The sequence below is a fragment of the Trachurus japonicus genome, chromosome 17, assembly GCF_045865225.1.
Source record: "Trachurus japonicus isolate A0001 chromosome 17, Traja_1.0".
Taxonomy (NCBI): domain Eukaryota; kingdom Metazoa; phylum Chordata; class Actinopteri; order Carangiformes; family Carangidae; genus Trachurus; species Trachurus japonicus.
Window position 1 is genome coordinate 38,489,827 of NC_140923.1, and position 16,915 is coordinate 38,506,741.

At 39.2% G+C, this 16,915-nt stretch overlaps 1 protein-coding gene across 1 annotated transcript in view; it reads left to right on the forward strand.

The window, feature by feature from the left end:
• The window catches only part of LOC146971367 (leucine-rich repeat-containing protein 24-like), a 37,609-nt gene extending 21,126 nt beyond the window's left edge, over positions 1-16,483 (forward strand). The window contains exon 4 of the mRNA XM_085806035.1: positions 14,389-16,483. Within this exon, the coding sequence (XP_085662161.1) occupies positions 14,389-15,635 (1,247 nt within the window). The 3' untranslated portion in view covers positions 15,636-16,483. The remainder of the gene's footprint in view (positions 1-14,388) is intronic.
• Positions 16,484-16,915: the final 432 nt, after the last annotated feature.

Sequence of the window (16,915 nt, forward strand, 5' to 3'; positions counted from 1 at the left end):
CAACAGTTAAAAGTAAGGATGCACCGAATATTGCAAAAAAAAAAAAAAAAAAAGCAACGAAAACGGCAGCTTAAGTTAAAATAATATAAATAAAATAAACGATTTCTTCTTTTTTAAGTGCAAACAATATGTGCACCTGTTGGTTGTTGTTGTTGTGCGAGACATCGAGCTGCAGATAGGAGCCGAGTTGTTGTTTTTTTTTTAATTGCCTGCTTCCGCTGGCGCGGTGGCTACAGGCACAACATTTCTTTCTTCCATCAGCTGATCTGCGCTCGCACCGCCTGCCTTGTGCCCGCAAAACAGCTTTTCACTAAACGAGAAATATCGTCACGTTTTGATCTCGCCACACCCCTACTACATCATTTTTACTGTGTCAATAGTATTGACACAGTAAAAATGACTCAATACACAGACGAGACCATGAAACACACTTTAAACCAAAACTAAACTGTACCCTGTCACTGTTCATTGGCATTTTCTTCCCCCGTCCTTTATGCACATGGTGCTTCTGATTTCATCCCCGTTACGAACCAGTGCTAACATCTCCCCTACATTTCTCCCCTATTGAGAAACTTGAATTGACATTACCCACTTGGATTATAAGACACAATGTGCAGAGGGACGAGATTAAGTATTTTGCTCAAGGACCTAACTATATCTGGCATGTAGATTCTTACGATAAGTTAAACCATATGGAATCTGCATCAGTGGTTGCATAGACGGCAAACAACCGATGTATAAATCAAACATCACACATCTCTCCCTCCTCCGCTGTGTTTCAGCACTATGGACAGCTCCATACAGCCGACACCCGCAAACACAGTAGGCAACAAATAGCGCTGTCCATGGTTACATGTACATTGTGTTATCACAGGGCATTTCTAACTTTATCTCCTTAACTTAAATTTAAAAATAAAAAAAAATCTCCTAGCCGTCTACTCTTAGGGGACGTTTTTGTCTCATAGACTGCCAATATAACTTAATGTTTTGATACTTATGAGAGGGGCTTATCAGGCTGTCAGTCACTCTTTTCCTGCTACATACTAGGCTTTACAGTGGCGACATTAACTTAAATTTATTGAGTGACAGCCGTAGCAGTCTAAACAAGTTAACTCACAGACTTCAACAGTTAACTTAGCAATTAGCCTAACCGTGGCTGACGGTTTGTTTACCTTCAAAATGACCAAACTGTAGCTGTAACTGTTTTAGCTCACCGTTAAAAGTAATACAGTTTAAACCAACTCTGCCCCGGTAGGCTACTATTCATTAGTACTTTCTTTCCCTTATGAGGGATTCTTATCGGGCTGTCAGTCACTCTTTTCCTGCTACATACACGGGCTTTACAGTAACGTAAACAGCTGTTGCAGTCATTAACTTAGCAATTAGCCTAACTGTAGCTCGCGGTTTGTTTACCTTCAAAATAACCAAACAAACTGTAGCTGTAACTGTTTTAGCTCACCGTTAAATGCTTAACGTTATGTAATAACTTACAGTTTAAACCAACTCTGCCCCGGTACTATTCATTAGTAGCCTACTTTCTTCCCTTTATGAGGGAGGCTAGTCGGACAAATTTTGTCCAACTGGTTTAGGCAAAGTTGACATTAATCAGAGTAAACTTTTGTGTCTGTTTTATCAAACTCACCCATTTAAGTAGTCTTACAAGTAACGAAAGTAACGGTAACGCCAGTGTAGTTCCTCATAGAGATACGCTTAGCTAACCGTTAAATTAGCAGTAGCAACACCAGAATATCACATGTATAAAATTATACGTTCATGAAATTATGATGAAGGCATTGTCATATCTGCTTGGTCATGACACGTTAAATACCAGTATTTTTAAAATACAAATAGCGGAGGAACCGCTTTGCATTACTCACCGGGCAAGGAGCAAGAGCAGAGTGAGCCCTCAGTCCGATGACGTAGAAGTTGAGGTTGTTTGATATGTTCAGGGACACTCGGATATTCCACAGAATCGTCTTAAAAATAATCACAAAATATATCAACCCATACAGTCCAGTATACAGCTCCAGCCAAGGGAAGAAGAGTCAACGTCGCGAAAGAGAGAAGAATGAGTGGTAAATAAAGTGATGGTGAATGTGTGGAGCACTTCATGAAATTAATAGTCACTATGAGCAGGGTGTTCACAAAAAAGACACAGCTGCCCGTGTGAATATTCTAATTGTCCTCGAACGTACCACACATTTCCAGCTGTTACCTGACAGCTCGATGACAGGATGACAGGACCAGATTCTTCTAGATCGTCTCAACGGCAAGTCGCAAGGTACGTAGCGGTCATTACACTGTAATTTTGCGGACATTTTAACCCCCCCCCCCCCAAAAAAAAAAAAAAAAAAGTTGAGACCAATTTAAACTTTTCTGAACGATGAGATTGTGGTGTTTTAACTGTGGCATTTTCGTGAATTAGGTTTATTTGTAGGCTACACATAATGAAAAACAGAGAAGAATAACGTTAGCCAAACGACCATTATCAGTTAGTATTGAATTGAACTGTTAGGTATTATTTCTTCCCATAACGGTAACTGTAACGGAACTGGCAGGCTAAATAGCAGTCATTAATTTTGCGGACATTAAAAAAAAAATGTTGAGACTAAATTAAAGTTTTCTGAACGATGAGGATATGGTGTTTTAACTGTGACAATTTCGCAATGTTTGCCCGTTAGTAGCCAACTGTAACGGAATTGTCCGGTAACAATGAATCGTCACAAATCACTTTTTTAAGAAGCGGCACAGCAACTTGTTTTACTGACATAAGCGTCGTTGAATCAAATGTGTATGTAATAACTTCAATTAGCAGAAAGATAAGTCTAATGTCTCAATTTACCGAAGAGTTTTTTACTGTAGGCCTACTCGTCTACATCAGAAGCTTTTAGTCCCGTACGTTGCTTAGTAACATTGCTACAGTAGGCTAACCACTTTCAGAACCCCCACGAGCGCCGATCCCGTGGGTGCTGAACAGGTCGGAACCGGTACCTGTTTGATTGAATGCGGGAGCTGCTTTGTCATTCAAAATATGTAAATCAAATTGTAATTGTGCTCTTTATCATACTGTATGTCGCCTGTTTTGGAGGCTTTTAAATCTGGAAAAAAGAGAGAGAAAAATGCGATTGACAGGCGTTAGTCATCAGGTTTTATGCAATGACGCGAGGGCATGTTTAATCCTGTGCTGTTGTCTCACTCAGTCAACTACAGGATATACGGTTAAAGCACAATCTTGTTAGGCTACTACTTTATTGTCAACTGGCGATCCAGATAACTGACAGATACAGAATGCTGGCAGTTGATGCTGGCCGGCAACGGTCAGTGTTCCATACAGTGTTGCCCAGGACAACTAAGTTTATGTAAATTAAGGATTCTTTGTGAACGTCTCTGGTGGTAGCCTACTATTCTTGATGCTCAGAAAACAGGCAAACAGGGACGGAGAAACGGAGACGGACTTTTGTGTTTACTCTCCTCTTTCTCGCCGGCCTCACCATCACCATGACGACTACAAACAATTACAACTACCACAACCAATCACAGGCCGGAGGAAACAGCTGATAGTGAAGACACATACTGTACAATGCAGGCTACAAAATAACTATTAATAAAGAAATAACTCAACTATTACACATATCCCAACCTTACACTTGTTACAGGGCGCATATATATATATATATATATATATATATATATATATATAGGAAGTTGGATATATAAATTGGATTTCACAGAATATAATATTGTATATATAATATTATATTCTGTGAAATCCAATTTTGGTTTTATTTTTTCTTTTGTCATATAAATAGCCTATTCATCCAACTCCAAATTTATTTGTCCAGGTTAGCACCAGATTAGCAAATGATAGATCAACAAATCAGAATAGTAGCCCAAATTTAATAGAAACCAAAGTCAGTGGCCCTAATATCGTTTTTTGTCTTCTTTTTCAGAATGTCACTCCAGAATATCCGCAAGAGGAAGGCTGACCCCACAGAAAACTGCCCTCCAATTACGATCAAGGTTGTCCAAATAAAAAAAACAAAAAAGGTCACAAGCTGGGAGGTCAGTGAGGGCACGGCCCATGCACTGGCCTCCCATGACAACATAACTGCAGCTGTGACCGATGGCCAGTCGGTCATGAAATTTATTTTATTTGAAAAATTATCTAACCAAATTAAGGAAGGACAAACATATATTGTCAAAGGCTATGGCTGTAGCCGATTTGGCGGGCAGTGCCTCCTCACCCGCCAGGACACTAAAATATTCAGAGCCCTAAACCCCTTACAAGTGGCCCCTGAACTTGAGGACCAAGCTCGCACCCTCTTGACCCCGGTTTCACCCAAAATTGGCATAGCTGAGATCAACTCAGATGTCGTGGACCTGGTGACGGTGCAAGGGATAGTAACATCCGTGAGTTTCTGTCCTTACTACCACAAGATTTATGAACATGTTCAACACATACACAATATTTTTTTTATTATATGGTAAATTAAAGCCTTGTGTCGAAATCCAAAAAAAAATCATTTTTTGTTTGCAAATTAATTAAAAAGGAAAATTGAAATATCACATGAACTTAAAGCAAGCGATATTTTTGTGTTAATCTAAGTCTTAAATAGTTGTATCTTCCGACAGCAATCACTTCTATAGAGTGTTTGGTCTGAAACACGGGTCTGTCAGTCACTCTGCTCTGCTCTGAGCCCAGGAGAAAACTTTCCTTGTATCCTACAACCTTTATCCAATGAGGAGAGAGAACGGCATAAAGGGGCAGTCCTCTCTGTGTGTGCAGCCAAGGGATGCGCCTGAATGTGGTGACGTAGGGACGAGGACCAATAGATCCATGACGAGGGCGGGGGCTGCTGACTCCATCGGCTGACAAGACGTTATGATGCGTTCAAGGCAACTCGTAACTCATGTTTTTCTGACCTGTGAAGTGGTACCAGTTCGATCTGGTACGAGTTCACGGGTCAGAAGTTACGAGTGGCCGTTATAGTGACTTTCACAGGTAAAACAGTTCGGAAAAACACGAGTGGGTTGACTGGAACACTACAAAGTCGTAAGTCGTGACTTGAAGCTGTAATTTACGGTTTCAAAAGCCTGCCTGGAACGCAGCATTAGCCAAAACGACCGGATCGCTTACTTGTCACACTCACGTAAGTCGTTCAGGTGTCGTCCATTTCTTTTGTTCAGCTTTGCAATGGTTCTGTACCTTCATCAGAGTCCAGCTATGTTGAATTAAATTTGACATGATTTGGGAGGCACACACCTGTCTAAATAAGACCTTGTAACTCATGGTGCAAAAACATTCAGGTTGAAACCTCTTGAATCAAATTTTTGCTCTTATATGCACTATGAGCTGTGAGGCCTTGTTTGGACAGGTGTGTGTCTTCCAAATTATGTTCAATGCATTTAATTCAACAAAGATGGGTCTAGGTGTAGAACCATCTCAAAGCTGAACAAAATAAATTAATGGAGCCAACATGAGCGTGACAGCAAAGGGTCTGAATACTTAAGTTCATGTGATATTTCAATTTTTCATTTTGATTAATGTGCAATCATTTAGTTTAGGCTGTCCTTGTGAGCCGAGGTAATGTGAGTAGACTGATTAGGAAAAAAATATAAAAAATATGGTTTTGTTTAAATATATTTTGAAACAAAGCTTGAACTCAATACATAGTGAAAAATTGAAGGAGGTCTGAATATTTTGCTTACCCCCTGTGTGTGTATGTGTGTCTATTTGATCTTTTCACTGCTCTCCATAACGCTCTCATAGAAATAATATAAATGTATCTGTGATGTTGCCAAATCACATGAGGTCATCATTAAATTTGTTTCCTGCACATTTTTTGTGTCCCCCTAACATAACATCACCTTTAGCTGGAACCAGTGGACGTTATAAGTGCAGACTGGGGCAAACTGGTGGCCATGAGGAAATTTAGGATGAAGCAGGTAAAAACGAAATAACTCTCATCACCAAAATCATGTTTTGCACAGGCAAGTGTCCATGTGAATCTGAAACAAACATACTTACACCTGTTTTTTGTTTGTTTGTTTTTTTAAGGGGGACGCAGAGGTTGCAGTGTGCCTCTGGCGGGAGGCCAATTTGGTGCCATTGAGCAACGGTTCACCTGTTATAATAACCCATATGAGAGTGAAAAACTCACCCCAGTATGGATTTTCGCTCCATTCAACAACACACACTGAGATCGAAGTAAGTAATGTATTAGCAGAGACAAAAACATAGTAGAATCTGGAAGATTGATATTGACTCATGCAAAAGAAATCTGGCTTAATCATCACCTATGGGCTTCAATTTATGTGTGGTAGTGACTGTTTCTGCAGAGTCCTCTCCCCCTACACACACACACACACACACACACACACACACACACTCCACCTCTGTCTGTATTTTGGTATGTGTGTGTGAGTGTGATCACCCGATGATCCCGGCTGGCCCTCACAGACTTGGCGCTGATCTTTTTCATTTTGGAAGATAAACAGCCGTTATTTAGATAAAGTTTCCACACATTCAGGATCGAAACGGCTACTTCCTTGCATGAAGAAACATTGAAATTTCACAAACAGTGCTCCAGCAGTTTGTGCAAAAATCGACTTCAATCTACAAAAGTAAATTGGGTAATCAAAATTGGAACATTAATTTTTTTAATGGGCAGTTGCTTATAGAGATGTGCATAAAAGAGAGGAGTTGTGTAGCTATGAGGAAAGACTGACTTACCCATAGTCTCGTATTTGTGTCTATGTTCCACAGATAGTGCCTCTACAGACAACTATCGAGGTGAAGGCAGTCGACTTCTCAGAGAACGGGGATGTGCTCCTCCTTGACGGCAGCCTGACAGAGGTGCTAATAAAAAAAGATGTTTGGGGCTTCGGAGAAGACGTCCCAGCCAGGCTTCTTCTGACATACGAGGGTGGCGAAGTTTCGAGTGCCACAACCCCTCCTGCCACAAATGAAATATAGCTCTCTCACTCTCTTTCTCTCTCTCTCTCTCTCTCTCTCTGTCTCTTATATATAGATATTTAATTAATTAGTAATAATAATATAAAATCAATTAATTAATTAATTAAAATAAATAAATAAAATAGAATAAAAAATAAGAGGTAATCAAACAATTAGTAATCTTTCTCTCTCTCTCTCTCGTATATATATAGTTAATTAATTAGTAATAATAATAATAATAAATTAAAATAAATAAATAAAATAGAATAAAAAATAAGAGGTAATCAAACAATTAGTAATCTTTCTCTCTCTCTCATATATATATAGATAGTTAATTAATTAGTAATAATAATAATATAAAATAAATAAATAAAATAGAATAAAAAAATAAGAGCTAATCAAACAATTAGTAATCTTTCTCTCTCTCTCATATATATAGATAGTTAATTAATTAGTAATAATAATAACAATAATAATATTAATAATAATAATATAAAATAAATAAATAAAATAGAATAAAAAATAAGAGGTAATCAAGCAATTAGTACTCTCTCTCTCTCTCTCTCTCTCTCTCTCTCTCTCTCACACACACACACACACACGCACGCACTGATGTTTAAGTTTAAATAAATTGTCTTTAATTGAAACAGAGAACAATGTGTGGTGAAATTTATTGCTGGGGAGTTGTAAGTCAAGTCTATTTGCATCACTCATTTTGTGTCACAAACCAGGAAGGACCACAAAGGAGGGAGATGAACACAGTCATTTAACCAAATATTTATTGAAGAAAAACCAAAATAGGATAAACTAACCATGAGGTGTGTTGTCAGTAGTGTTAGTGGTGTGAGTGGGTATATACTGTATGTGTAGGAATGTGTGTGTGTGTGTGTGTGTGTGTGTGTGTGTGTGTGTAGCAGACCAAGGCAGAAGCACACAGAGAGAGAACTAAGCTCCAGGGGAGTGATATAGCCTCCCAGCGCACAGACACACCTGCCATGATGACCCTCCTGATGACAAGAGAACGAGAGCAGGGCGCAGCAAAGAGGTTTGTCACCCTCCCCACCCCCATAAGACAGGGGTCCCCAAATGATCTCTGTCAGAACCACTTATTATAACAACAACCAAGGTATTTAACTGAATATTGTTGTCACCCACAGTTTACTTACAATCGGCCAACCCGAAAATCCATGACATATAGCAACAGCCCAACCAACAGGGCAAATTCAAACAAAAAGGGAGAGAGAATGAACAAAAGATGAACAAGTACCAGCATCAAAACAACATATTCTGCCATAAAAACCCTCACATCAAAAAAGTGGTGAAAACAGCAGTTTCTATACATGTTGTTTAGATATATAAGACAGCAGTTTACTGCTTGGAATATTGAGTAACAACTTGTAGTATGGTACAGTGCAGTCAAGGGGAGTTGATGAAAGCAATGTCTGGCATGAATGAAAGGCTGAATCCTAAACAGGGAAAGCAGACCAGATTGATGGGGATAGAAAATAGTGCTGTGAAAAGGAGGTGAGACAGCCAGCAGCTGGTACAGAGGCTTGGAACTCTGCATTCAAAGAAATTTGAGCAAAACACAAAAAGAGAGTTAAACATGGTCCAGCAGAAAAAGACTAGGATAATAATTGTGCATGAATGGAGAGGAGTGGAGAGTGGAGGAGAGGAGTCAGTGTAACAACACACCAAAATTAAACACACACACAGACACACACACTCACACATAGGCTATACAGTATATTCCTAATTGATTCAGAAAATTCAAAAGAAAAGAGAAAAACAGAGACGCTATGATGCAATGTGTCCTTTATGCACAGGTGCTTCTGATTTCATCCCCGTTACGAACCAGTGCAAACATGGCTGAAGTTTCTCCCCTGAATTGTTTAAGATGAGTGAGGAAAAAAGTGTGAAAATATATATACTTTATAAATGAAAAATGTGAAGCTCCTGAAGTGGTCTAAAAATGGTCTGAATTGTTGGAATTAAGGAGAAAAAGTTCAAATCCTTCAAAGTAAAATGTAAGGGTTAAAGAGGTGGAAAAGTCTAAAGTCAGGACATGAAGCTCAAAATCCTGAAATCTCCATTATGAGAACAAACTGAAATATGTGCAGGACAAATATTAGAGATGTTTAAAAATTCTCCTCAAAGATATGAAATCATTGAAAAGCTGATTATGAGCTGTAAACTGGTGTGACTTGTGTGTGTCTCTGTGTTTGTTGTTGTGTGTCTGTGTGATCTAATTTAGAACACCAGGGGTAGCTACCATGTTGTCATGGTTAGTGAAGAATAGTATGAATGAATTGAAAAGCTTGAGTCTACTCAAATAAGTTTAAAACTGACAGCTTACAACGGTTACACTCCTTTAAAGGGAAGAATAAGTTAGAATAACCACATCATATCTGAAGGCTAAAAGTCGAGCATGTAAGAGTAGAAGGGTTGAAATCTGAAATATGTGAGAAAAGATTAAAAAGTATAACTTATAAGAAGGACGTTGAATTTGTATGAAATGTTTGGAAAATTGCTTGAATTTTTGAAGAATGGTGTGAAAAAATTAACATTTCAGTCTACTCAAATGAATAAATATATTAACAGCTTGAGAGCATTTGTTGAACAAATATAAATAAAGATGAAGCAATACCTGAAGAGTATAACTTGTAAGCAGGAGGCTGAATGATATGGAATGGATGCATTTGTTGTTATTTAAAACAGTTAGAAATTTTTTTTTGAACCATTACTAATATAGATGAAACAATATCTGAAGTGTAAAAGTAGAATAATATAGAAGTAGTTACAATCCGTTAAAGGGCAGAATAACTAAAAATAACTACAACATATCTGAAGGGTAAAAGTTAAACATGTTAATAAAAAGTTTGAGGAAAATGTAGAAATCCTGCATCTTTATAGTTTAACAGTTGAATGGTTGAAATCTGAAATAGGTGAGAAAAAAATTAAAAAGAAGAACTTATAAGAAGGATGTTGGAAAATTGCTTGAATTTTTGAAGATTGGTGTGGAAAAAATAGGTCTACTCAAATGAATAAATATATTAAGAGCTTGAAAGTATTTGTTGAACAAATATGTATAAAAATGAAGCAATACCTGAAGTGTATAACTTGTAAGCAAGAGACTGAATGATAGGGAATGGATGCAAATCCCAGAATTGTTTAAGTGTAAAAAATAGTGTGAAAATATACATTTATAAATGAAAAATATGAAACTCCTTACATGGTTGAGAAATGGCCTGAATTGTTGGAATTAATGAGGAAAAAGTCCAAGTCCTTCAAAGTAAAATGTAAGGATTGAAGGTGGAAAAGTCTAAAGTCAGGACATGAAGAAGCTCCAAATCCTGAAATATCCATTATGAGAACTGGGGTATATATAGAAATGGGGTAGAAACAAGGAAACAAGGAATGAAGTAAAAAGAAAGAGAAAGGGAGTAGAAAGAAAGAAAGAGACTGAATGATGTGGAATGGATGCAAATGCCAGAATTGTTTAAGATACGTGTAAAAAAAGAGTGTGAAGATATACATTCATAAATGAAAAATGTGAAAGTCCTTAAATGGTTGAGAAATGGTCTGAATTGTTGGAATTAATGAGAAAAAGTTCAAGTCCTTCAAAGTAAAGGGTTAAAGAGGAAAGTCAGGACATGAAGAAGCTCCAAATCCTGAAATCTCCATTACAAGAATAAACTGAAATGTATGTAAGAGAAATAAATTATTAGAGATGTTTAAAAATTCCCCTCAAAGATATGAACTCATTTAGAGGCTGATTATGAGCTGTAAGCCAGTGTGTCTCTGTGTCTGTGTGTCTATCTGTCTGTGTGTGTGTGTGTGTGTGTGTGTGTGTGTCTCTCTCTCTCTGTCTGCACCACACAGAGCAGAGCAGTGAGATTTGAGCTCTGTGCAGCTCCGAACAACAGCCTCTGAAAAGAGAACCGTACCTCTTACCAGAATGTGGTCATGACTATCGGGGCAAGGAGACCTTCCTGAGCGAGCCAATGTGCATTAAATGTTTGTAGGGCAAAAACTTTTCTCACCGTCGCAAGAAATATAAGGAGGTCATTTCTGCTTTTCTCAGAAAATCTGCTCCTACTTTACAATGTGAGTCAATGAGAGGAAGAGAGGGAACTGGCTGCACTTAGAGGCTCCCAGTTTAAATTCTGTTAGCCTCTCTGCGTTTTCGAGCACACTGTGAGACACAGCACAAGTTTGTCTACCAAAGTGGGGGAAAATTATGTGTCTAGAAAGAAATTTGTGGCCGTGGTGACAGGATAGAGAGCAAAGTGTCAGAGGATTTTTAGACTCTCTGTCACTCTAGCTGATGTCATCACCACTCTAGCTCTGAAAATTCCGTGCCATTGACTTGCATGTTAAATTTGAATTTTGTCAAAAAATGATCATGAACAGTTGAAGGGTACTGATCAATAACGGTAGAAGATATGAAAAAGTTGAATATACCGTGAATACTTGAAAGTTTTGTGAACGTTTTAAAAGTGGAATGAAGTCTGTAGGTGAAAGTATGTTGAAGCAGTTGAAGTTCAAAGAAGGAGAGGATTTGAACAGTTTGAAGACCGATTCAATGTATTCCTATGGGGAAAGATTTTTCAATAAAGTTTGAATATTTTGAAAAGTATGAATGATATGAAAAAGTTGAATACATCCCATGATCTCCTGAAGAAGCCGCACGTTTTGATATATGAATTGTTTGAATAGTAGAAAGTATGAAGAAGTAGTTAAAGGCCAAAAAAGGGAAGAAGTAAGAATAATAATAATATTAATAATAATAATAAAGATTTGAATAACAATAGTGTGAATGCTTTCAGCATTCACCCTAATAACTAGAAAAAGAAAGCATTTCCTGCAGAAAATGCGTGTGAATGCTGTAAGCAGCTGAACGCTATTGCTGAAGCAATGCTGAATAAGCTGAAGAAATCATTGAAACAAAGTTGAATTAGCTGAAGAACTGTTGAAAAAGTCTAACGTTGAAGCTGAAACATATAACTTGAAGATTAATGCCTTTTTAAGGACAAAAAGCAGTAGAAATGTAAAAAAAAAAAAAAAAGGAGAAGAAAATGTTAAAATCCTGCATGTTGAAGATGTTTAACAGTTGAAGAGTTGAAATCTGCAGCTAGCCACAGCAAGGAAAACTGATGAACCAGCAGTAACATAGCTGAAGCAACAAGTGAGAATAGATTAAAAAGAAGGAACATGTAAGCAGGAAGCTGATTGACATGACGTGATGGAAAAAATCCTGAATTGTTTAGGTTTAAGTGTAATAAATGTGTGTTTAGTCTAAAAGCAGTAGAAATGTTGAAAAGGCAGAGGAATGTGTTGGAAAATCCTGCATTATTAAGTCTAACAGTTGAGGAGTCTGCAGTCAGCTGCAAAAAGCACTGCTACAGAAAACAGATAAACAAGTGCTAACATGGCTAAAGTAATAAGTGAAAATAGATTAACAAATGGAACCTGTAAGAAGGAGGTTTATTTTGTATGAAATGATTGGAAATTATTTAAATTGTTGAAGATTAGCATAAAGAAATTGAAAAGCTGAAGTCTTCTCAAATATATTTAAACATGACAGCATGAATACATTGTTGGACTATTACTAATATAGATTAAACAATATCTAGGTGGTTGGAAATTATTTGAATTGTTGAAGATTGTGGTGAAAGAAAAATTAACATTTTAAGTACACTCAAATTACTCTAATAAAAATTATATGTGTGTTGGATATGTGTGTATGGTCAGTGTGTGTGTGTGTCCGTGTGTGTGTGTGTGTGTGTGTGTGTGTGTGCGTGTGTGTGTGTGTGTGTGTGTGTGTGTGTTGGATATGTGTGTATGGTCAGTGTGTGTGTGTGTGTGTGTGTGTGTGTGTGTGTGTGTGTCCGTGTGTGTGTGTGTGTGTGTGTGTGTGTGTGTGTGTGTGTTGGATATGTGTGTATGGTCAGTGTGTGTCCATTTGTGTGTGTGACCGACAGACAGTCAAATAGAGAGAATGTGTGTGCGTTGCCATGGTGACGTTGCCATGGTGAGGTTACCATGGTGAGGTTGCCATGTTGAGGTTACCATGTAACTGTTGGCTGGTGGCTTTAAGGTATGGTGGCAGCTTTAACCATAGGCTTTAACTGCTCTGTGACACCCTCAAACAGATCTAATGTACGACAAATCTGTACTTAGTACGAGCAAAGGGTTTACATTTTCCGAACCATAAGACCTTGCTGAACGCGTCCATGTCACTTTGGTGTTTCTAGAGTAAAAATTGTTGATTGGGTCGCAGGTTGGAAACTTTGGGACGTTTAGAAAATCAGCGCCTACTTTTGAATGGGAGTCAATGGGAGGAGAGAAGAAACTGGCCGCACTCGGAGGCTCCCAGTTTAAATTGTGTTCGTCTCTCTGGTTTTTTGAGCACATGAAGAGATCAAGGATGAGCTTGTCTACAAGCATGCCCGAAATTATGTGTGTAGAGTGTAATCTGTGGCCGTGCTGGCAGGATAGAGAGAAAAATGTGAGAGGATTTTTAGACCCTCTGTCACTCTACCAACTGCCAACGTCCGAACATTCCGTCCCATTGACTTTCATGTTAAATCTGAATTTTGTCAGAAATTTTAATGATTTTAAAACTATACATATATCTGAAACTGTTGAAGATATCAATAAGCTGAGATATAGCTGAATAGTTGAAAGGTTTGTGAACAGTTTAAAAGTTGAATGAAGTCTGTAGCTGAAAGTATGCTGAAGCTATTAGAGGCTGAATGAAGCAGAAGATTTGAAGAGTTTGACGACTGTTTCAATGTATTCCTATGGGAAAAAAATTGCAGAAAAAGTTAAATATTTTAAAAAGTATAAATAGTATGAAAGAGAAAAATAATAGCATAAATGTCCTGAAAAAGCTGCACGTTTTGATATATGAATTGTTGAAATAGCACAAAGTATGAAGAAGTAGTTAAACACAGAAAAAGGGAAGAAGACTCAGAATAATAATAATAATAAGTTTAAAGAAACAAAATGGCCGAACAGAATAACAATACTGTGAATGCTTCCAGCATTCACACTAATTAGGAGGAAAAACTTCAAAGACATTATCAAAAAAACCTTTAAAAAAAAGAGACAATTAATTGTGCAGCAGGTGCCAAAAGAGCTGAAACTAATTGCCAAACTGGAAATAAACAACACACACTTGCTTTAAAGTATATATTTTTGGGGGCTTTTTTGCCTTTAATGGAGAGGACAGTTGAGAGAGAGACAGGAAGGAATGACACGCAGGATAGGGCCGCTCGACGCAGGATTCGAACCGGGGCCGCCTGCAGTGAGGACTATAGCCTCAACACATGGGGCGGGTACTCTACCAACTGAGCTAAACACTGCCCCACAAAACACACTTGCTTTAACTCATGTTTCCCTTGTTTGACTTCATTCCTCTCCTCTAGAGAACCCATGGCGTTGTGATTGTGCCCTTGGATGGCTGAGAACCTGGATCAGCAAAGACGGCCAGCGTCTGTTGAGCTCTGCTGAGCAGCGTCAGCTGATGTGTTCAGAGCCACCTCGCCTCTCACACCTCAGCCTGGTGGAGGTGGCCCCCAACAGCTTGGTCTGCATTCCCCCTGTGGTTCAGCTCGAGCCCAGCCACCTGACGGTGCGACTCGGGGAGAGTCTCAGAGTCTCCTGCCAGGCGTCAGGATACCCTCAGCCTCAGGTGACCTGGAAGAAAGCCTCCCATGGCAAGGCCCAGCTGTCGCCTCGAGGCCTCGTTCAAGAGCTGGGGCCCAATGGTGAGCTGTTCAGGCCTGGAGCTGGAGGAGTGGTCACAGCCCTGCCCAGCAGTGGGGGGATTAAGGCGGGAGGTGTCAGCGGGATCCATGGGCTTGTGCGCGGAGCTGAAGAGGGAGGCGAGAGGGACAGCTTTGATCCTGACATGGGCAGCGGCATGTTGTTTCTTAGCAACGTGACTGTAGCACATGCTGGACGCTATGAGTGTGAGGCGTGGAACCCAGGAGGTGTTGCCAAAGTGACCTTTCACCTGGCTGTCAACATGTCTTCTTCTTCGTATTCATCACAGCTCTGGCCTCGTTTAAACACGCACTCCTTTGTTTCCTCTTCCTCCAACCACTTCTATCAGCCAGAGGTTCTGGATGTGAGCCAGGAGCCGCTGTACGAGCAGGACAGCATGGATTTCAGCGCTCTGGGCCCTGCCACACAAACGGCCATTGCAATTGGCATCTCCTTGCTGGCACTCACTGCTGTGCTCCTCCTGATTATGATCTACACCCGTCACCAGCAGTACCGCAAAGAGGAAGGAGGTTCCTACTGCACCAGCAAGGAAGAGAGCATCCTTTATGTGAATGACTACTCTGATGGACCTACCACCTTCGCTCAGCTGGAGGAGTACCGCGACGACCACGGCCACGAGATGTACGTCCTCAACCGAGCCAAACCGGTCCTGGGGTCCACTTCATCCAGGTGTCCCATGATGAGTGGGTTTGTCCAGCAGAAGGGCATGAAGGAGGCTCTCCTGGACCATGAAATGGTGCAGACACTGACCAGATCAGGGGGAATGGGACTTCGCAGAAACCCAGCGGACGGAGGAGAGGGACCCCTAACAACAGACCCAGAGGAGCTCTTCCTCAGCCAGAGCCTCCTCTTCGGATCACAGGTTGCTTATGAGATCCACTGCTAAAAGGCTTATAATTGTGTTCTGGCATAAAACAACATGCTGATGGACTTAATTAAAGACATTAAAGGGAATCACCTCGGTGCACTGATATGGAGCATCAGATTATTATGTGGTCTTCAAAAGAGCGGAAAGTGTCAGTTAGCGGTTGCTGGGGGAAACCTGGATCAATACCAACCTCTCAGAGAATCTCATCTGATTGACTGAATGGCATTAAGATGGGTCAGATGGCTGAACTATGATAATAGAAGGGAAAATAATATTTTAAAAAAACATACCTTTCTGTCTCCAACTCAACCCTTTAAAGATAATTACACATGGCTACGCTTATCTGAAGTGACAGTAAATCTGAATGCTCACAAAAGAGGCTGAAACTGTGCAGCACATAGTGGCAATTAACAACATGGATTAATGTTGGCTTATATTTTTTTGTACTTTTATTTTTATTTTTTCTTCAGGCTTTGTGTGTCTTGTCTGTGTTTTGTGTAAATATAATGAAGCAAATTTTCACTGTGAAGTACAGTTGTTGTTTTGTGGACCCTGTTGCAGATTAGAATCAGACCTAAACCAGTCGTCTTACTGAAACTGCATTATCATTATCCATACTGTATGTGTGAGTGGGCGTGGGTGGGTGGATTTGTATAAAGAGGTTCATTTTGAATGCAGCTGTGAGTCGTTTATACAACAGTTGTACCATAGCATTGTATCCCTTGATGTTAACATGCCTTTTTTTTCTACCTGTTTGTTGAAACAAAGAAATTACATTTCATTGTCTGAACATGACTGGTGAAATGAATACCATCAATGTTTGCACAATTAATTTTTGGTTTCTATGTAATAAAATGTATTTTAAAAGACTCATTGTTTCCTTTCTTACGGTAAGGTCAAAAGGATTCAGGAAAAAAACAAAAAAACAATTTCTTCCCTTCAACACATGACATACAGCAACTGAATATGAGAAGTGTGTTTTTATAGATAGACTGTGGCTTGCAGTCAGTGTATGGAGGTCAGGCTGCCAGAGGTCCATGGTTCATAAACTCTTTATTCTTCCTCTCTGCTACTAAGCACTGTAGTATCATGTGTGCTTTCAGAGCTACTTTTGGACTAGGAGAGTGCTGTTGGAAATGTGTTTTGAAACAGCACATAATCTGTGCTTCATAGCAAGCCCAAGAACTGCATTGATTCTCATTTAGAAGCATGTCAATAATCTATTAAAAATGTCTTGCTATTTCAGTTTGTATGGTTACAGCCTAATATCTGTATTAAATGCCATGGTTATATCATGT